Source organism: Talpa occidentalis, unplaced genomic scaffold, assembly GCF_014898055.3.
Source record: "Talpa occidentalis isolate TD23 unplaced genomic scaffold, MPIMG_talOcc4v2.1 talOcc4.6, whole genome shotgun sequence".
Classification (NCBI taxonomy): domain Eukaryota; kingdom Metazoa; phylum Chordata; class Mammalia; order Eulipotyphla; family Talpidae; genus Talpa; species Talpa occidentalis.
Window position 1 is genome coordinate 30,870,534 of NW_023604972.1, and position 22,726 is coordinate 30,893,259.

The 22,726-nt window shown below is 37.6% G+C and overlaps 1 protein-coding gene across 1 annotated transcript; it reads right to left on the reverse strand.

The window, feature by feature from the left end:
• Positions 1–2,714: 2,714 nt before the first annotated feature.
• Positions 2,715–20,681, reverse strand: PDCL2 (phosducin like 2). The gene is made up of 6 exons (XM_037529937.2): positions 20,494–20,681; positions 14,989–15,109; positions 14,058–14,148; positions 10,027–10,170; positions 5,069–5,277; positions 2,715–2,893 (listed from the first exon to the last, which is right to left on the reverse strand). The coding sequence occupies exons 1-6, from the start codon at positions 20,497–20,499 to the stop codon at positions 2,736–2,738; spliced, it is 729 nt and encodes a 242-aa protein (XP_037385834.1). The 5' UTR covers positions 20,500–20,681; the 3' UTR covers positions 2,715–2,735.
• Between the last annotated feature and the right edge of the window lie 2,045 nt (positions 20,682–22,726).

Here is a 22,726-nt window from a genome sequence, read left to right on the forward strand (position 1 = left end):
ACGGAGAATGTAAGCGTTAAAGAATATGCTTAAAACATCTTTAGGGATTTGCTACCTGTTGGTGCTCAATCACTCAAGTGTGTGATTTCATTTCAGTGCAAGTGATTCACTTGAGTGATTCAGTGCACTCAAACTGAATTCCAATTCAGTTTGGGATGGAGCAAGAGATTCTACATGGCTAACAAACTCTCTGGGAATACCGATTCTAGGACCACACTTTGACACTATAAAGTACGGAAAGGACTTTCAAGAGCGTGTGGTTGGCAATGAGAATAAAGAAAAATATATTGAAATATATGTCCACTCTGTGGGTCAAAAACAATTCAATATTGGCAATTTCAAAAAATCTTTTAAGTTTGTATCCTATAAAATAAAATTTATTAAATAAGATGGGAAACACAATAAAAAACATCAAGTACCCTACATTTCAACTAATATTTATACCATACTTAAATGACAGTATATAAATGAACTAGCATATGAATAGTACTGACCTGTATTAACAGGTATGAGTCCTTGCTAGGGAAGAGAGAGAAATTTGAGAAACCAGGCTGGAATGACAATCAGCCACCCTAACATGCTATAATTTTATGATTTTTATTTTTTTATTAAGATTTATTTATGCATATAAGAACTGGGAGACAGACCAGAGGTGTGGTGGGTGAGAGGATTCACCAGAAACAGTGTTGAACAGAACAGGCAGATCAACTGCTGAGGGGAGCAGTAGGCAAGACAGGAGAGGTCTGCTGCGCCATGTGGCTTGCTTCCTGGCCAGGAATCAAACTCTTGCTGCAGTGGCTGCAGATAGCTTCATAGGTTGTGTCTTAACCCCTTGCACCACCAGGGAGTCCCCAATATTATGATTTTTTTTTTTTTTTACATCCTTGTTAATATTTTGACAGTAGAGGATTTCTCCCCACAGTGTGGTCGTGGTAATTCTCCCACCACCAAAGCACATTTATTTATTTAACTTTTTTTTTTTTTTTAAAGATTGATTTATTTATTTATTTATACAAGCACTGTGTACAGTCAGAAATGCGGGAGGGTGAGAGAATTCACCAGAGCCAGAGCGGGGAACAGAACAGGCAGAATGAAGAAATACACTGCTGAGGGGAGCAGCGGGCGTGACAGGAGAGGTCTGCCATGCCCTGTGGGACCCTCACCCGGCGGCCAGGGATCGAACCGTTGCTGCAGAGGCTGCAGGCAGCTTCACAGCCCAGCGCTCAACAGCTGCGCCACCAGAGAGGCCTAATTTTATGATTTTTTTAAAAAGGTTAAAGTCTTCATGAACTGTGCTAGTGGATAAAATCTTACTGCCACCTGGTGGATTTTAGTTAAGAATTAAAAGGGAAATACATATCTTTTTATTTGGATATCTTAATTACTAGTAGTACTCTGTTAATTTTAACTTTAAAAAGAAAATAAATACATATTTACTATGAAAAAAGATTGCATTGAAGGAGAACTTTTAGAGGAGAAAATAATGTTCATATTTATATGCATTAAATGGCCTTAAAGTTATATTTTAATTTTGTAATAACATATCTTTTTCTCTTCATTTCCACAGTTGTCATCCGGATTACGAATATATCCATCCATTTGTCAAGGAGAATTTAAAGAGCTAGACCAGTATAACTAATTACTTTATATCTGTGCATAATGCTACAATAAAGACTGTTGGGTATACCTCTCAGATTTCCTTCCCTATAGTCCCAAGATGTGTATTTTGAAATATCCTTATTTCTAACTCAGAAGAAAAGGAGCTTCTTAATTCTTTCTAAAGTTAGAGCATTTGATTTTACCTTAGCTGGTAAAATAAATTATCAATGCCTTTCTCAAATCTGTATCCCACTTTCCTTCCACTTCATCACTGTCTGCAGCCTCTATGATCCCAGCCTGCCCCCAACAGCAGCATTCTTCATGTTAAACTGTCTCAATTATCACCAATTTATTTTTGTAATCTAAGCATTTAAACTTAGTTTAGATTTTCTTACAAATATCAGTGAATCTGCCGTAATCAGAACAATGTGTCATCAATACAAAATAGAAGAATAAAATCTTACTGAACTATTATGTAGTTTATTAAAAGCCAACATAAAATATCTGCAGTGTCCCTATTTTTCTGTTTTCTATGATGAATTTTTCTGTGATTACCATAAAAACATAGATAAACCTCATAATTCTCATGATTTAGAAACTTACATGTTTTACTGTTTGAATCTAACTATAGTGAGTTGTTTTTAATAATTATTAAAAACAATGAGTGGAGATGTTTCTTATGTACTTTTCATAATCTTTAAATTGCATTTTTCTATTGGGTGATTTTTTTTTTAATTGGTAACATATTTCACAGAAAAAGCATATTATCATAAATTTAGGTATATTCATTCAACACACCTGTATAATAGACTTTAAAATCTACTAACTTAAATGAAATTGCAGGTTCTCTTTGGAAGTGAGAGGCAACACAGAAGACTTGTAATATTTGTGATTTTGTCCAACACAAATCAGAAAAAGGATAACCCCCAGAAAAATATCAAGAGTTCAGTACAAATTCTGGTTTCGCTGAAGGAAATTAATATTCTGAAGTATCTAAAGGTTTCAGAAATGACAAGCTATAATTCTAATATAAAAATGAACATAAGATAATATCTATAAATTTTCTGATAATTGATTATAAAGGCAATAGCAAATAATCAGTATACAAACACTTTAAAACTATTTATTATGTATTTCTATTTGGTATCATCATTATCACTGTTTGAACTATTAGTATCATCATAAATGGAAGTGTTTCTAATCGAAGATATCATTACATCCGCAATGCCTTTTTTAGGGTTTTCTTCTAAATCAGTCTGTATTGCTCCAACTTCTGCTAGCTTCCATTCAAGTTCTGCAACAAAAAAACCATCATTAAATCAGATAAAAATCTTAGAAAACCAAAAAGAAAAATTTCTTATTTATATGAGGCAAAAGTCAATTTTAATAAAATTAATGTGGAAATGATCATGTTTTTTATAAATATGATGGCAGTAAAAGTACTACAATGTCAAAATACAAACTGGATACAGCAAGTTATACTTAGAAGGGAAACTATGGTTAATCTATTTAAAATGATTGAAAATATGTTATAAAAAGTCAAATCAAAGAGCTTGGGAAAAAACAAACACTAAAGATATTCGTAACAATAATAAAATATGGAGACCTTGAGTAGCAAAATGGGAAGACAAAAAATATAGCATATGGAAATACTCAAAAGACTAAAATATCACAAGGTAAAGAACAACTCTCCAGACTCCAAACACAAGAAGATGGAAAATTATATGTCCCTATCAGATAGAGTTCAGAACTACTATAATAAAGCAACTCAGAGATAAGAAAACTCAAGAAAGGTAAGTCAAAGTTATATAAGAGAACTCAGAAAGGCAAGTCAAGGAACACAAAATGACTCAGAAAAGATAATCGAAGAGATGAAATTGGGGGGCGGTCAGAAAGGGGGAATCAACTAATAAAATCAATTAACAGAAAACAGAAATTGAAGATTTAAATAAGAACAGAAATTCAAGAGATAAAGAGCTCAATAAATGAGATCACGAACTCTAGAGAAAGCTATGGAAGTAAAATAGATCAAATGAAGGATTAAAATCAGTGACCTCAAAGTGAGTGCAATGATAATGCACTATGGACCCAAGTGGAAGAAAAGAGAAAAATAGGAAGAAAACAAAACACATTATTCATGATGGTAATTAACTCTAGAGATGCAGAGAGATAAATGGGACTAGGAATAGAAATATAGGTAACTCCCTGGTGGCACATGGGTTAAATCTCAGCACTATGAAGCTATCTGCACCCACTGACACATGGCACAGCAGACCTCTCCTAGGCAGTGTATTTCAGTAGATCCACCTGTTCTGCTCCCCATTCTGTCTCTAGTGAATCCTCTCACCCCTCACACCTCTGGCCTACACCCCAGCTCTTATATGCATAAAATAAATAAATCTTTAAAAAATATATAGGTAACTTTAGCTATATCTATAATGCTATTTCAACAGTAACTAACAAACAGTTGAAGCAAACATGAACAAATGTTCACAGTGTTATGTTTGGTAATGATTATATAAATGTTTGCTATATCTTTGTTTTCTTATGTATTACTTTTTTTTTATTAAAATGATGTTAAAGCTGAAAAATAAACCCTTGGAAACTAGGAGAAGGAAAATGAGGAAATGCTGAAAAAATTAAAGTATGGCAATCTCATAAATTAGACCAAAAACAGTTTTAGGGAATGATAGTGAAAGAAAAACTGTTGAGAACAGCTTTTCATAATGTTTTTAACCTGGATGGTAAAATAAAAAGATTTTAGTAATGTAGACTTAGAGCAATTTTAAGAAATAACTAAGCCAAGGATCTGGTATTAGGATAGGGGTAAAAAAAAATTTAAGAAGGTAAAAATACACAGTCTTATGTATTGTGAAAGAAAGTAGTGGAAGGCATGGTCTGTGTACTTGTTAGGGAAACAAAGGGAATTGATTAACCAACAAAATCAGATAGTATGCGGATAAATTAAAAATACATTGTATAGAAAATATATGCTATAGAAATTCAGTAGAGAAGAGGAAGGTGGAGCATGAAATTGTCTAGGATCACTTAATGGGATAAATGAAAACTGAGGAGAGCCACAACAGATAGGTTTATGAGAATAAAGAAGAGTAGGCTATTTCACGTACAGGGAAAGAGAAAAGAAAGTATAAAAGCATAAATGAGTAAGGTGTGTCTAGGATAGTAAGTAAAGACCAGCCTCACTGGGATAAACAGTAGAAAGTACTAAGAAATGTAGTTGGATAGGTGGGCTGAAATTCTCAAGCAGAGCATTCTGAATTTTTTATTTATTTGGGATCAGGAACAAGTAAGAATTTAAATAAGTATGTGGTATGAGTATTAATGTAGGAAAATTAATCTGGAGGCATGCGAGAAGCAAGAAGAAAAAATTTTATAGCAGTAAACTTTTATAATATTTTCGGAAGTTTTTATATTTTTTATCAGCAAGTATTTAATATAACATAATTACCTTCCAGTTTAAGGTTTATCCCTCCACATTCTGTAATTCCAATGAATTTGCCTTCTATCTGACCATTTTTATAAACAAAAATTGTTGGTAAACAATTGTCATGGTAATGTTGAATACAGCTATTCACGATGGCTTTAACAAATTTAGTTTCTGGAAACTTTCTTGCTAGGAGACTAAGATGTTGGTTAACCAACAAACACATTGGGATGCTAAAAAGAGAAATAATATACACATTATCTTTATAAATCAGACTAGTTATATCAGTCTAACAAAGAAATAAAACATCTCCAAAAGAAAGGTTTTATCTTTAATTCTTTTAAATGAGTATATCAGTTAGCATCCTCTAACTGATAGTTGTTACCTTTAGCAATGATGAATTGTGTCGTCTTCTATTTTTATTACAAACATCATCATTGCCTGGGAATAAAGCTTGCTACTATAGGAATTCGATACTTACCGACTTACTTAACATAGAGAAAAAAAATCTGCTACCCAAAAATATGTCTTGTTGGCAAAAAGGTGCTGTATGGAAGAGTTCTAAAGACTGGGTGGAGGCTGCTTTTGAAAAAGGACAATCTGTAAGGGTGTGTCCTGGAAAGACCTAATCTGCTTATCTCTTTTCAAAAGAAGGCAAGACTTAATCTGTTAACTTTATCTACAGTGCTTCTTCATTAACCTGAATTGGCCTTACCTTTCATCCCCAATTTCCCTGTCTTAGCTAAGCTATTTAAGATGATGTCTGAAGCTACAGTGGTGGGCAAGTTCCTTAGTCTTGTAGGGTCTCTCACATGTATCCAGGAGGTAAACATATTAAACTCCTTTTGGTTTTTCCTTATCTGTCTATCCAAGGCTTGTTTGATTATTTGGCAAAGTAGAAAAACTCAAAAGGTTGTGGGATGATTTCCTTTGCACCCTGACCACATCCACTTAATTCAAGCCAGTATTCAGTTTGTAGGACATAGAAAGAGTAAAGCAAAAATAGGACACATCTCAGAATTCTTGGCAATTCTTAGGGAAACAAAAGAATTCCGACTCTTGTCATCATTGTGGGTTTATTTCTGTAACAGTGTAATAGAAAATGGGGAGGTTCCCCGACTTCCCTGCACCACCTATTGAAGGGTGGAGCTGAGCAACTGATGGGAAGCTGGAAAGGACTAGAAGGGTGAAGACTTGGAGGAGGCACAAACAGCAGAGATAAGTGAAGAAGTTGGAGTAAAGTGAAGAAGCTGCACTTCTTTGTGGGTTTTGGACTTGCCCCAGGGTTTGGGACTTGGAAAGAGACACTTGGAAGGTGTGAGACTGATGGGGAGGCTGATAATGGCAGGCTTTGAATTTGATTCTGCTCCTTTCCTTCCAGACTTGTCCGGTGCCCTCTGCCTCTTTCCTCAGGTTCCCCACCAGGAAGTGCCTTAGACTTGTGGAAAGCTCTCAGGCCTCAGTGGCCCTACTTTGGGCCAACGCTGTTTGGTTGGACATTTACCCATGAGGGGGTGGGTAACTCTGGGTGTTGCAATGGGAAACTATATCCTTTCTTTCCTTTCTCTCTCTCTGATATGCACACTAAGTCTGTTACAGTTTTTTCTAGTGACGTTCTTTTGTACTAAGTGTGTTTTGTCTTTATGTGGTAGATGGCAGAACCCATTTACAGAAGTCAGGTTTGGGGGTCCAAGGGTGCCCCTCAGCCCACCTGCTAACATTTCCACATTAAACTATGACATCAGGAGTTGCTGGTCTCAAACTCCGTTGACTTTCCTAACTCTAAATTCACCCACACCTTTCACTGACATCTCAGTCTGGGCCAGTCTAGAGGCTCCCCGTTATCCAGAACTACTCCTTACTAGAAATTAAAATTGAATGGAAGTTTAACCCAAACCTGCAGTTCTTCCTGCTGTATCACTTAATCTCCCCTTATCCTCATTTTTTGTTCCCTTCGTCCCTCAAACTATCACTCACGGACAGTTTTACCAAAGTGTTACAAAAGTATTCCTTTCATTTTTTCCCAAATCCTTGCTTTTCTGACAAGGCCTTTCTCTGTAATTCTGCTTCCCTTTTCTCCTGTTTTCTCAATTTTTCCTTCTAAAGTTTACACAAATATATTTCTTAATAAAGTAAAGGGGGGAAAATGTGTTTGATAACTCTCTTCCCTTCTAATAACTACTCTCTTCTTCTGTTCCCTTCCAGATAATAAAAATCTGTGCATTCACCTTCCTTCTTGAAAGTTTCTCACTCTAGTGATAACGCTTTCTATTAATTTCCTTTTTACTTCTTTGATTTCCTTTATTTATGCCTCCAATAGAGATGTTCTTTGCGATTATGTTCTGGATTCTCCTCTCATTCTACACACATTCACTGGACAATCTTTTCCATTCTGATATATTGATAAATAGATGATGAATTTCATATCCCTTCCAATCTGGCCGGAAAAAAAAATCTGCTTGGCATTCAGGCCCAACCCCCCCACTTCTCCTTTACCATGTCTAAGTGTTATAGGGCAGCCCCGATACAAAACGGGTTGCCTGACTGTGGGTCCTCACCCGCGCGCTTAAAAGGACTTATCAGTACTCTACTGCAGGCACACACAAAAGGTTAATGAAAGGTTTATTTACAAGGGAAGGGCAAATGAGGAAATGTACAACTCAGGGAGAAAAGTGGGAGACAAAGTTTTAAATGAGTCCTACCCGATCCACCGATCTGGAATCCCAAATGGCACTCTGAGAGCTGGCCGCGAGCCAGGAGCCGTGAAGCCAGGAGGAAGGAGACAGAGATAGAGACCCCAAGGCCCACGTTTGGTTTTTATACCCAACCTGGCTGCTTAACTCCACCCTCAGGTCCCAGCCACCTTCCCTTTGGTGGTGACGGGATTTGTCTTTCCCAATGTCCTGATGGCCTTGGTCTGGAGTGGGGGTAGGGTCCACAAAGCCTGCATGGGATTAGCTCAGAACATACTTTCCCCCTAATAATAGCAGTAGTCAAGTCACTGTGATTCTACCTCTTATATCTATCTTCTCTCTCCATTGCCTTACTCTTTTCCTTTCTTATCTGAACTACAACAAATTGTCCAAAATATCTTTGTTTCCAGTCTTCATTCCCCAAGGTCATCCTGTAACAGGGTGGTCCCCAGGAAAGGGGGAGGTTCCATGTTCCCTGCCCCACCCAAGGGAGGGTGGAGCTAAGCAGGAAGAGGAGAAGCTGCAGAAGAGACTGAGGAAGGAAGCAGGATGGAGCAAGGAGACCTGGAGGAGGCGCATGGAGCCTAGAGACACGTGAAGAAACTGCGCTCGTCTTTTGGTCGTGGACTGGGTGACACAGATGTGGGTGAGACCCGTGGGGAGGTGACAATGGCAGCTTTTATCTTGATGTTGATTTTGCTCTTTTCCTTCCAGGCTTGTCTGGTTGTTTGTGACCCTTTTCTGTGGGTCCCCACTGGAAGATGCTTTAGACTTGTGGCAGGCTTTGGGGCCTTGTTCTGGGCCAATCCCATTTGGATGGACTTTTACCCACGAGGGGACGGGTAACTCTGGATGGTTCATTTAGAAACTAGACTCCTTGCCTTACCTGTATTGTTTCCTAGTTTAATTAAAGTTCCTTCCCATTAAAGTCTCCTATGTTTTGTGTTGATGCGGCGGATGGCAGATCCCATGTAGAATAGGCAGGTTTGCGGGGTTTGGGCTGCCCCTCTCCCTGTCCTATAACAATCCCTGCTGGCAAAGGGAGCTCAGCATGAAAATCTTATGTGGTCTCCAAAGGACTAGAGGGCTACTACTGAGGTTTGTTATGAGAGTTTTAAAAATTCTAGGAGCTCACAACTCCTCTTTGGCACAGTTGGGGAAAAGGCCCCTCTCCACAATCATTGTTATAATAGGCTGGTGAAGCCAGAGGACATTGGGGTGTGCTTAATACAACTAGGCACTTTAAAATTTTGTTTTGTTTTTTAGTGTTAGTTTTTTTTTCAATGTTAGATTTTTGTTTTGTTTTTCAGTGTTGCTTTTATTTCAGTATAAGGGAGTGTGAGGAACCTGTTCTGTCAAAAAAGACTTAAATTATAATTTTCTTATGTAATTTAATTTTGTAAAATATTACAAAGGCACTTTATGTTCCTGGTTGGAACCTTGTTCAAAAAGACAAATATTTACAAAATACATTTTGAAGTCAGTTATGAACATTTGAGTAAGGACTGGATATTAGCGTTTCTTAGGAATTTTTAATTATACTAGGTAAGGAAATGGAATTGTGATTAAATAGAAGATGACCTTATGTTTTAAAGACATACACAAAGATACTTAGCAGTAGAATGTCATGCTTTGCATACTTTACTTTGAAATTCTTTAAACATAAAGTGATAAAAAATATGGCAAAATAATCATTGTTGAATCTACCCTATGTGCACTTCAGGTGTTCATTTTATCACTGTTTTTCTATGTTTGAAATTTTCCATAATCTGTTTTAAAAGTTAATTGTCGGGTCTCCCCTGGTGGCGCAGCAGTTGAGTGCTGGGCTGCAAAGATGCCTGCAGCCTCTATAGCACCAGCTCGATCCCGGCCGCAGGGCGAGAGTCCCACATGGTGCGCAGACCTCTCCTGCCACACCCGCTGCTACCCTCAGCAGTGTGCTTTGTCAATCTGCCTGTTCTGCTCCCTGCTCTGGCTCTGGTGAATTCTCTCACCCTCCAGCGCTTCTGACTATACCCAGTGCTTGTATAAATAAATAAATAAATCTTTAAAAAAAATTGTCAATAAGTGTTTGTTTTTCTAAAAAATGTGATGAGTTCCTTAAATTAGACATGAAAATATCTTAAAATACCTAATTTAATGCCTGAAGCTTATGCATTGTACATATATGTGTGTGCATATGTTTATATTTTTTGAGTAGTCTTCATTATATTTAAAACCTTGAAACCAGAAACATGTATTTTAAAGTATAAGTATATTAGTATTTTGAGAAAATGCTGTAGTAATTACCTTGATCTGTATAGATGAATTATAACCCACACATCTGTTTCTGCATTTGTGACTTCATTCACATATTGATTTCCAGATATTTCTCTTAATTCCCCAAACTTTTGTTTTTTCTTAAGAGCTTTCCATTCCTGTAACCGTTTTTCTCTAATTAAGAAATGAAATTAAATTACATTAGGAAATTGTTATATTCTTAATGCTATTCCCATATTTAGGGCAATGAATGTAATGCCAGTACATATCAAACACTTTAAAGAATAATAGAATAACTATTAATGGTTTTATAATGCCAATTTCCCTTTTACGTAGGAATTTGTGTTTTCTTGGGTATCATAAAGTATAAGAAGTTAGCTATTGACTATAACGTTTATTTTTTAATTTTAGGTGTTTTTTTTTAATTGTGGTAACATTGGCTTACATTATTTTTGGTTTTAAAATTTATTTTATATTAAGAGTAGGTCTTAGTTATTGATATGGAAAGTTTATGTAGACATTTGGCAGAACAATTCTCACATGCAAATTAAATACTTACTAAGGGAAAATATACATATTAGTAACAGTAGTTGACATTTATTGAGGGCTTACTATGTTGCCAGGCACTGTTTTAAGTGCACTGTGTTAACTAATTTAACTATTATTAAGTTGGTACTATTACTATCCCCATTACATGCTCTTAACTACATTTCTAAGCTGACCTGCATCCCAAAGATTTTATGAAGATGTGCAATTTGTTGTTATAAATTTATTGCAAGTAGAGAGAGCTTGGAGCTTGGATGCTAAGGTCAAACTGAACTGGGCTTAAATGCCAGCCCCACCACTTACTAGCCATGTAAACTTGGATAAATTATTTAATCTCTCTAAGCTCCAATTTCCCCAGCCATAACTGGGAATATACTAATACCTTCTTACACAGGATTGCTGGTGATTAAATGAGATAGTACATGTAAATTCCTAAGCATGGTGCCTGGACACTGTGAGTACTTGATGTTACCTGTTTATTTGTTCATAGAGAACCTTAAAACTCTGTTAAACTTTCAAATTTTACATATTTGATTTAGTTGCTGAGGGAGAAATAGCAGGGTAGAAGGAGAGGGAATAGGTCAAGATACCATCAGCTGGTGCCACGTAGAGCTACATCTCCAGGAATTAGGTGGGGCAGAGGTCTGCCACTGCTGAGGCTCTCCCATCTCCCAGGGCAGAGACCTGCCCCCCTGCCAGCCAGTGAAATGGTTGATGTCTGCAGCAGCTCTGAAGACAAGAGCTGCATAGGGCCTCCCTGGTGGTGCAAGGATTTAAACACAATACTGTGAAGCTATCAGCAGCCTCTGCAGCAGAAATTCAATCCCCAGCCCACCAGAGTGCTACCCACATGGCACAGCAGACCTCTCCTATCTGGCCCACTGCTCCCCTCAGCAGTGTATTTCAGTCAGTCAGTGTATTTCAGTCTGTTCTGTTTCCCACTCTGTCTCTGGTGAATCCTCTCACCCCCCACACCTCTGGCCTGTACTCCAATTCTTGTATGCATTAATAATCTTAAAAAAAAAAAAAGAGCTCCATATATGTGGGATCCCTCTTAAAGGCTCTCAAATGGCCACTCAGCTCCACCCCCTTCCTAATAGGCCCCTCTCTCTAAATGTCATGGTGGAGTTCAGGCCATGGCACTGTGTAGGTCTTGCCCCCTCCGCCTTAGGCAGTATCTGGCTTAGGCAGATTTTGGTCCCTCATTTGTCCCCAGCCTAGAAGGCTGTGCTTGTTGCCCTGAGGGGCCAGGGAATGCGGGGCTTAGCTTTACCAGGCCATAAAACAATATGAAAAGAGTTTCCAAATCTATGTCATTGGAATAGTGAGAGTTAACAAAAGAACTTTACACACCTATTACAACGGCCAAAATCTATAACACTGACAATATCAAATGCTGGTGAGAATGTGAAGCAACAAGAACTCTCATTTGTTGAAGGTAAGATGCAAAAAGGGAAAAAAGGCAGCTCCCTGTCCACCTGTGACTACGCAGGTGACCCTCTCTTGCCCTTTCTCTTAACCCTATTAAACCTGTCCTTCCAAATAAAAAAAAAATAAAAATAATAAAAACAAAATGGTACAACCTTTGTAAGACAGTTTGGAGGTTTCTTATACTAAGCATGTTCTAGCAATTGTACTCTCCAGCTTTGAGCTACTGTCTGGCATCCTTTAATTTCACCCTAAAGGGCTTCCTTGGTGGTACAAGGGATTAAGATGCAACCTATGATGCTAACCGCAGCCACAGCAGCATGAGTTCAATCTCCGGCCAGGGAGCAGCCCACATGGCACAGCAGACCTCTCCTGACTCACTCGCTGCTCCCCTCAGCAGTGTACTTCGGTCAGTCTGCCTGTTCTGTTCCCACTATGTCTCTGGTCAATCCTCTCACCCCCCTGCACCTCTGACCTGTACCCCAGCTCTTGTATGAATAAAAATAAAATAAACATTTAAAAATAATAATAATTTCACCCTGAAGTGCTCCTTTCAGCTAATTTTTGAGGGTAAGTCTAGTAATAACTACCATACTTAGTTTTTATCTAGGAATATCTTAATTTCTCCAGCACACTGAAGCATAGTTTTGCCAGATGTAGAATTCTTGGTTGAGAGGTTTTATTCTTTCTGAACTTTAAATGTATCAGCCCATGCCTCTGATCTCCAAGAATTTTTGATGAAAAATTAGCTGATATTCTTATTAAGGGTGATTTTTTAAAACTAATTTTCTTACATCGTTGTTCATTTTTGTACAGTATTTGATTTTTTTCCCTCAGATGTAGTCCCTGTAGTTTCTCTATAACCATAGCACCCATGATCCATCACTATAGTCCCTTGTGGCACCACTATTTTGATCTCCCTCCCTCCATCTCCCTTGCTGTATGCCTCAGATCTGTGGTCAGCTTGCAAGGTTTGTCTTTTTTTTTTTTTAATATTTATTTATTTATGCATATAAGAGCTGGGACACAGATCAGAGATGTGGGGGGTGAGAGAATTCACCAGAGACAGAGTAGAGAACAAAACAGGCAGATTGACTGAAATACACTGCTGAGGGGGGCAGTGGATGAGACAGGAGAGGTCTGCTGCAAATGTGGATTAGCTCCCTGACCGGAATCAAACTCATGCTGCAGTGGCTGGCAAAAGCTTGACAGCACTGAGACTTAACCTCTGAGCCACCAAGGATTCCCTGGACTTAATTTGATGATAATTTGTTAAGATCTTTTTTGTGTCTTTCTTCATAAGGGATATTTTTTCTTTAGCATTCTATTTTTGCAATACTTTATCTGATTTTACTGTTAGGATAAGTTAGAAAATACACGCATTTACTGTAATTCTAAACGAATTTATTTCTGAATGGGAATTAATGCTTCAAGAAATGATAGCAGGGCCTCCCTGGTGGTGCAGCGGTTGAGCGCTGGATTGCGAAGCTGCCCGCAGCCTCTGCAGCGCCGGTTCGATCCCCGGCTGCTCCCCGGCCACCAGAGGAGGGTCCCGCATGGCGCGCAGACCTCTCCTGCCGCCGGCTGCTCCCCTCAGCAGTGTACTTCGGTCCTTCTGCCTGCTCTGCTCCCTGCTCTGGCTCTGGTGAATTCTCTCACCCTCCCGCGCTTCTGACTGTACCCAGTGCATGTATAAACAAAACAAACAAATAAATAAATAAATAAAAATAAAACATGCCTCTATAAAAAAAAAAATTAAAAAAAAAAAAAGAAATGATAGCAACCCTTGAGAGAGATCTTGCAAGAAGGAAAATCATGACCCTCTTTTTATTGGACTTTTATTGATATTTTCCACATTGTTCATATGGAATTTGAAGAAATTTTACTGTATATTATTGAATAAGTTTTTACTTAAGCAAGGTAAAAATATTCTGAGAAAACTATCTTATATAAAGCAAGTTAGTTTAAAATGTTACTTAAAAATAATTTTGTTCTTTAAAATCTATTCTGAAAAGAAAAATTTTTTTTAGTTTCGTTCTTACAATTTTCTTCATTTAAACTCATGTTACCCAAATGAATTACTGTACCTATATATTTCAATAGCTCTCATATCTTCATCATCAAATTCATCTTCAGCTTCCTTCAATTGTTTAAGAGTCATCTTTTCATATGGTTTAACTAACACAAAATAAATTATAGACAATTTATTTGTAAAATAGACTTTATGATAGCATCTAGAAAAACAACATATTAGTTAAATGGAGACCAGGAATATCTTTAAACAAACCTAGTCAGTCACAAAATAGCTTTATATTGGAAAAACTGTAACATTATTATTATTCCCTCAGAGTTCATAGAACTACTAGGTAACATTTAGAAGCAGATGTAAAAAATCAATTATATCCCACAAATTCAGATTTTCCCAAGTAGCTATCTTAATTTAAAATCTTGACAAATAACCCATACTATGTAAAATGATCAAAAGAGTAGGTAGTTACATTTTACAAGAATGTGGTGGGAAGAAAAAGCTCGGTAGGTTAGATACCAGGATATTTCAGCTGTTATTAACTAGTATGTGATATTTATTAATATTTCTATTAATTTAAAAAATTTACTGATATGTAGCATCTCCAGTTGCAATTGTTCATGAACTCTACAGGTAACTAGTGTATATATATATATATATATATATATATATATGCATGGAAGAACTGGGGTGTGGGGGATGAGAAGCTTCACCAGAGACAAAGAGGGGAACAGAACAGGTGGATCTACTGAAATACACTGCTGAGGGGAGCAGCGGGTGAGACAGGAGGAGTCTGCTATGCCATGTGGGTCACCTCCATGGCTGGGGATCTGTCTCAGGCTGTAGCGGTAATAGAGCTAAGACTTAACCCCTAGGCCATCAAGGAGGCCCTATATTAAACAATTTCCAATGCCCTTTCTCCCTCTATGTGAAAATATAATATCATAGCTATGACTTTCCCCTCACCCAGCCCAGCAAATTCACAAGTATACCCATTGCTTCTTCCTGTAAACGTGTAACCATTTCTTCAATTTCATCTTTCGGCTCTTCTTTTGGTGGAAGAATACCAAAATCCCTTAGGATTTCATTCCATTCTGTATCTTCATTTGGATCCTATAAAAAAAAAAGGCACCTATTAACAGTTGCACATGTTAATATATTCTTGTAAAATTTACTGATATGTAGCATCTCCAGTTGCAATTGTTCATGAACTCTACAGGTAACTAGTTTCTATTAATTAAAAAAAATTAGTAATGTAAATTAGTAATTTAAAAAGTAGTAAAAATTAATACTTTTTCACATTTCCCAGCATTTCTAAAACTACATATTTTTATAAATAGGATTCATCCTCTAACCTCAAATGTACACTGAGGTGTTTAGAGCACATATATCAAATATTGTGGAAATAAACTCATAAGCCACAGAAAAGTGAAACCAATTCACATCATGCACAAGTACTGTTTTGTTTCTTTTTCTACATAATTATTCAAGATCTCCACATGAATTCCTCCCTGCTGCAACAAGGGGTTAAGCACAGCACTGTGAAGCTATTCTCAGCCACTGCAGCACGAGTTCAATCCCCAGCAGGCCAGGGAGCTACCCACATGGCACAGCAGACCTCTCCTGTCTCGCCCGCTGCTCCCCTCAGCAGTGTATTTCAGTCAATCTGCCTGTTCTGCTCCCCACTCTGTCTCTGGTGAATCCTCTCGCCCCCCCGCACCACTAGCCTGTACCCTAATTCTTGTATGCATAAATAAATAAATCTTAAAAAAAAAATGTCCAGGTGAATTTGCTTGTCTTTTCAGTTGCATAGCTTCCTGAGACTCTCACTCATAGGTTAAATGATAGAAAAGGCTAGGAATATTTTCATAGAAATTTGTCTAATATAGTTTCTTTTTAGCTGAATATAGAATTCTGAGACTGCTGCACCCCCCCCCCCTGCAGTGACCCTCAGGGCTAATGGCTGTTGCCATGGTCCCTGAGGTCCGGCGTGGGCAAGGAACCATGCGCGCAGGGGGAGAACAGCAAACTCCCTAAGATGCAGAGAAACTGAATGCCTGCCAAGAGATAATGACCACCAAAAGCAGCCACAAAGATGATTAAAAGAAATGCTGACCACCTGGAACCTTATCTCGCTTTTTCAAGGCCCACAAACTTTATTCTGCTACAACTGTCTTTCTAAAATCTTTCCTTTTTCTGGTCATTGATTGCTAATTAAAAAACATACGTAATTTAATAATTAGGCTAATGCAAATGAAACATTACTAAACACTGTGTTATAATAGAATTGTTATTTTAATAATCTTTCTATTATGTGCTTAACTTTAGTACCTTTGATATTAACTGCATTATAAAATAAATTCACCCATGACAATTAATTATGAGTAAAAATGATAGTTAGTGCAACTAGAAAATAATTATATAGAACAGTAGAAAGAATTTATAGCCTGTCCAATTAGGAATGAGGCTAGGTCCAGATGTAACTTCGGACATAAATCACTGCCCTGTCAATTAAGCTAAGTCTATGAGCAAACTGATCTCTTTGATGTTCACTGTTCCTATGCCTTTAGAAAAACATATATATACTGACCACTAGCTTAATAAAGACGCACTCAGATTTACACTCTCTCTTGAAGTGTGTCTGTTTGTCATTTCTTTAGCCGAATCCCTGACCACCCTGCGCAGTCTCTCAGCCCTGAGACGGCCTCATCGTCTACTGCTGTGCTGGTCCGCGGCATGAGACTTCACCCTTGGAGCAATAAAGCATTTTAAAGGCTTCTAGCCTTCACTGTTTCTGATGAGAAATCAGTCATCAGTCATATTACTATTCTCCTGTATGTAATATATCAAGATATTATCCACAGACTTTAACATTGTACCCAAGTATGCTTGGTGTGGTTTTATTTGCAATTGCCCATTTTGAAATTTCCTGAACTTCTGAGATCTTTAAACTTATGTCTTCCCTCAAAATTTAAATAAGTTTTTCTATTATTTATTTAATTTTTTTCAGTCCTATGCCTTTCTTCTTTCTAGGATTCCAGTTACATGTATGTTAGTCCACTTAATGGTGTCCCTTCAGGCCCATGAGTCTGTGTTCATCTTCAATAGTTTCTCTGTTCTTCAAACTGCATATTTTTCCATGGATGTATAACTTCCCCAAGTCTGTTACCTCCCATCTGCTGTTAAGTCCATTCAATTAGTTTATTCCTGTTGTTGATCTTTCAGTTCTAGAGTTTCCATTAGGTTATTTTTTGTTACTGTTTTTATTTCCCCACTAAGAATCTCCATCTGTCAATTCATCTTCTTTTAAATCCTTGAATATATTTATAGTAGCTGCTTTAAATTCTCTGTTTGTTAATGTCAACTCCTGAATAATCTCAGGATCAGCTTCTATTGACAATTTTACTTTAGAATATGATATACTTACCTGGTAGGGGAGATATCATGATCATGAATATGGTTCACATATTTAGCCTTTTTTAATTTTGTTTGTCTAATTGTTATTATATGTTAGACATTGGATGGTGAATCACTGATTTTGTGTTGTCTCCATAGTTTTGCTTTTTCCAGAATACCATATAGTTGGGATTATAAAGCAGGTAGTCTTCTCGAATTGGCTTCTTAGTATTAAGTTTTAAAGTTTTCTTCATGTCTTTTCATGGCTTGATAATTTTTTAGTGCTGAATAATATTCCATTACTTGGATGTGCCACAGTTTACTTACACATTCACCTACTGAAGCAATCTTGGTTGTTTCCATATTTTTGACAATTACACATATAGCTGCTATAATTATCCAAGTGCAGGTTTTTGTCTGGATACGTTTTCAACTCCTTTGGGTATACCAAGGAGCTTGATTGCTAGATCAAATGGTAAGAGTATGTTTAGTTATAAAGGCTTTAAATGTTCAACTTTTGTTCACCATACTTAGTATTGTTTTTGACTATTTTGAGCCTCAAGATTTTATGTGAATTTTTGGATGCATTTTTCTGTTTACAAAAAATCATCATAGGATTTTGGTAGAGATTATATTTAATCTCCAGATTGCTTTGGGAAGTGTTCACAAGTTAACAATATTAACTCTTCCATTCCATGCATGTAAAATTATTTTCTACTTATGTTTTTAATTCATTCAGCAGTATTTTATAGTTTTCAGTGTATAAGTCTTTTGCTTCCTTACTTATTCCTAAGTATTATTATTTTAATCTATTATAATAAACATGACTTATATTTATTTTTACATTTGAAAAGGACAGGTTTATTAGGAAAATGAGAAAAAAAAGAGGTACCCGCATAATCACAGGTGGGCAGGAGAGCTGTGTTTTGCCCAGCATCACTTTTTAAATAACCTGTTTTCTGATCATTCTGAAAACTGAAGTCTCCGCAAGTTTCTCTGTTGTAGATTCTTGTTGTTGGCTCAGGCACCCTGTTTCCTTGTGTGCTGGTTACTTTGATTGATTACTACAGGCTGTCCTTGAAAACTTATGTAATTCTTTGAGGCCTAAGATAAAGAGTGTACCTCCATAGACAATTTGTTTCCTCCAGGCATTCCAGGAAAAACAAAATTAAAAATCCATAGTTTGAGGTGTCCTGGATGCCTCAAGGCATTTCCAGACAATATGCCTTAGGTTGTAAATCAATGTGAGACCTGTCTTGGGTCACAATTCTAAAGGGCAGATTTTATTCCTTTTCTGTTTTCTCTCTTGCTCCACTAAGCATCAAGATAACCTTCCCCTACATTCCTCTAAATAAGAGTTTATCTCTGGTTCATACTCCTATTAGTCTCCCATCCTTTGGTGGACCTACGCTTTGTTTCCTCCTCAGCCTATAATCACACCCAGAACCAAGTGGCAGATTGCTAATACCCTCAAGGTAAAATTACTTTGGAGCTCTGGAAATCCATTCACCTGGTTTTCCCTTCAGTTTTGGTCTGATAGCTTCTATTGCGCCACTCCTTTGATGCTTTTATAGAGCTGTGTTTTACAGTCTAGCCAGCATTCTTACTTGTATTTGACAGGAGAGTTGAGCCAAATAACTTAGCCCACTATTAACGGAAATTCCAGCATGCACCTTTTTAAAAAGCCATGCCAGCAGTTCAGCTATCTTACTATTCCCTTTACTCCTTCATAGACCAACTTCTTAAAAGAACTATCTTTTTATGCTTTAACCACTCCCATCTACTCTGCAACCTATCCCCAAAGTTGGCTTCTGCCTCCAATAAATCATTCAAAACTGTTCTGATTAAGGCCACTTGTGAGCGCAATGTTGCTAATATCAATGTACATTCATTGATCAATTGCTTAAGCACAACTGGAGAGAGTTAGTCACGCTTTTCTTGTTAAAACACTCTTCCTGATATACATGATACTGCATTTTTACAGTTGTGTTTCTACCTCCCTGACTGCTTTTTTTTTTTACTGATTTAGGAGTTAATTGCAATGGGATATAACATGACAGTAAACACTATATTCCATCTCCTCTTTATTTTTACAAATTACTTATGAAATTTTATTTAATAGGAATAGTAATTACAAGCTATTTTAAACTATTCTGGAACTTATCATGCCACAAATTATTATAGGTTTCTCTCTCTTTTCCCCATATTAAGCTCTTTCAGAACTAGGGACTAGTGAAGCATCAGCAAGCACTGAGTGACAGTTGAATAAATCAATGAATAAATAAGTAAAGGTTAATGTACTATTCCTTCATTCTAAATTACATTTCAGCCCATTTCTTGAAAAATGCTGCAATTTAGGACAAATTTGCAATTTCTTACACACTGGATAAAGTGTTCTTGGTAAGAATCCATTACTCACACAAAAGTACAATCTATTAAAAATTATATATAACTTATTTTCAAAATTTCCTAATAAATTATACAGTATATACAAATACCAAAATTAAATATATAAAACCAGAAAAATAACAGTGGCTTTAGTTTGGGGAACAGGTAGGAAAAAGCTGTTTCTGTATTCACAAGTCTGCTAATGAAAGAAAAGCACAGGTTTCTGGTTATTAAGGAAGCTTTAGACAAAGGGGTAGGTAGACATCTAAAGAATAAATACAAGTTTGCCCATCAAATTTGCGGGCTAACATATTTGTGATCGAATAAGATAAACTCCAGGAACAGCTGGTCAACTACTAGGGTTTCCAATCTGATCTTATTTTCAGGTAATGGGGCAGGATACTTAAATTACATTTGAGCTGAATTTGCTAGTCTATGTCTTTAGTCCAGAAATAGTGCCACAGTTAAGATTTCCAGGATTCAGGTGTGAAATAATTCTGAACACTTCCAAAGTCTTGAGTGATGAAAAACTGGCATTCTCCAAGAGGAAATTCGGATTTCCCTCAAAGCTTGACAGAGACCCACGCAAAATTTAGCCTACCAAGAACAAACATTAGAACCTAAACCTTCTGAACCGCCCTTCTCACTCATTTTCAGCCTCAGTCCAGGACCCCACCAGGTGCCCCAGGATTGCTGGCATCTGCTATGCCCACCTGCATGTCTTTGACTAGGTCCTTCACACACTGGCGAGATTATCTCTGGCCAGGGACCTGGGTTCAAACCTCGATGTCTCCTTAAAGCGGGAAGAGAGCCGGCCACCCGAGTAGCGGTTTCCACCGCCCTCGGGGAGGGGTAACGAGAGAGGAGAACAAGGGCCAGCTAACGCAGGGCGGCTAGCGCAGCTCTGTTGCCAGGCAACGCGGAGGGGGTGGCCTCCGGGGCAGCCATAGGTACCAAGCTCCAGGTCCTTTATTTTTGGAGGTGCCTTTCCTGCTCACTAAGTACCAGTGCAGGCATTCCTCCTACCATTCCCGCCACCAGCACCAAATCAACGCATTCATTCCAAGCTTCTAGCAGCCTTCAAACCCTGACTCCTGGCTTCATGGAGAAGTAATACAGTTCTAGTGGAGAGAAGACTTCTTAACCTGGAGCCTAGTCTATATTTGGCTGGATTTAAGGGGATAGCTAGTCTCCATCCCCCAATTACACTTAATTGCTTTTGTCTGTGCACATTGGGAGTGGGAGGAATTAAGGAGTAGAGCTTTTATCAGATATGTAAATGGATTTTCATCCACATCTTTAAAACCCACTGCCTTAAGAAACAGGAACTCAGCCTCTAAGTAGAAAAACTAGACAGGTGGGTTCCTTGGTGTTTAAGTTAAGGCAGGGACTTTTCCTGAGAGCTCTCAGGAACATGGGGGAGGCTTTTGATGTTATCACCAAATAAGGTTATACACATGGTCACAGAGATAGACTGATAAGATTGGGAAAAGAAGAAAAAGGATTTTGTTTTCAATTACACAATTTTAAACTTGGGTTCAGCATTGAACCACTCTCTCTGTGTTGCTCATTTAACAACACAAATCCTAAACCCCTAATAGTCTACATATTGTTATGTTTGTGTGTAAGTTATTCATTTATTAAACATAAAATATTTTAAAACATCCCACAATTTTTGTAACCATGTGTTTGGTAGTTCTTTGTCTTGTTTTAATGTTGTGGGAGCTCTGAAAAAAAAAAAAAAACCAGTGCTCTAAGACCCTCTGGATTTCTGAGTTCCTGGGAACTGGTACTTGAATTAATATTGGACTCCCTTTCCTTACTTAGACAATGCAAAACCCAGCATCGTCAAATTACCATGCACAGCACTAGCTAATGTTGTCCTATGCATCTGTCTTTTTACAGGAGGCCCTGCCTCCTCTTGCTAAGACAATTTATTTAATTTATTTTTTTGGTAGTTTTCATGCTTGTGATTATTTATTTATTTATTTAAGAGTTATTTATTTATGCAAGCACTGAGGTAAAGGACAGAGGTGCATGAGGGTGAGAGAATTCACCAGAGACAGAGCAGGGAGCAGAACAGGCAGAAGGACCAAAATACACTGCTGAGAGAAGCAGTGGGCGTGAAAGGATAGGTCTGCTACGCCATGTGGGACTCTCCCTCGCCCGCCGGGAATCGAACCTGCACTGCAGAGGCTGTGGACAGCTTCACAGCGCTGTGATCAACCCACTACGCCACCAGGGAGGCCCAAGAAAATTTGTTTTTAAAAGAAGAATGTACATTTTAGCCTCCTTTCCTTCTGTCCTTATGTTCTTTGTATGAGTTGGCAAGAAGTGAATTCAGGACTTTGTTAGTAAAATGCGTAATGTTTGCTATAATCCATGCTCAACATTAGCAAGACAAAAAAACTCTCTACTCTGAAGAGTATCGAATCTAATCCTACCTACTCAGAGAGCATCCTTTCAACAACAAGGAACTTGCTTTGTGAAATAGATGGTTATCCAAGAGGCAAGTCAGATGGGAAAACCTAGGAAAACCCAATAGGAAACAATCTCAGCATCCATCTTAAATTAATTTTGTGTCCATTAAACACTGATTTGATGTAAAAAAAAAAACTTTTCTCAGTGTGTTCATGACCCTCTACTAGTAAGAATGATACATATTAAAAAACTAGCAACAACAAATGTTGGCGAGGATGTGGAGAAAAAGGAACTCTCCTGCACTGCTGGTGGGAGTGTAACTGGTCCAACCACTATGGAAAGCTGTGTGGTGATCCCTCAACCTGCTAAAGATGGAGCTTCCATATGATCCAGCAATTCCACTCTTAGGTATTTACCCAAAGGACACAGAAACATTAATTCAAAAGGGCACCTGCACCCATATGTTTATAGCAGCACTATTTACACTAGCTAAGCTATGGAAACAACCCAAATGCCCCAAAATAG

Coding starts and splice junctions, on each gene's coding strand:
- PDCL2 (XM_037529937.2), bottom strand. Junction 14,149..14,988: donor TTTACAGGAAGAAGCAATGG/GTATACTTGTGA, acceptor ATTTTGTGTTAG/TTAAACCATATGAAAAGATG. Junction 5,278..10,026: donor ATTCATCTATACAGATCAAG/GTAATTACTACA, acceptor TTCTCTTTTTAG/CATCCCAATGTGTTTGTTGG.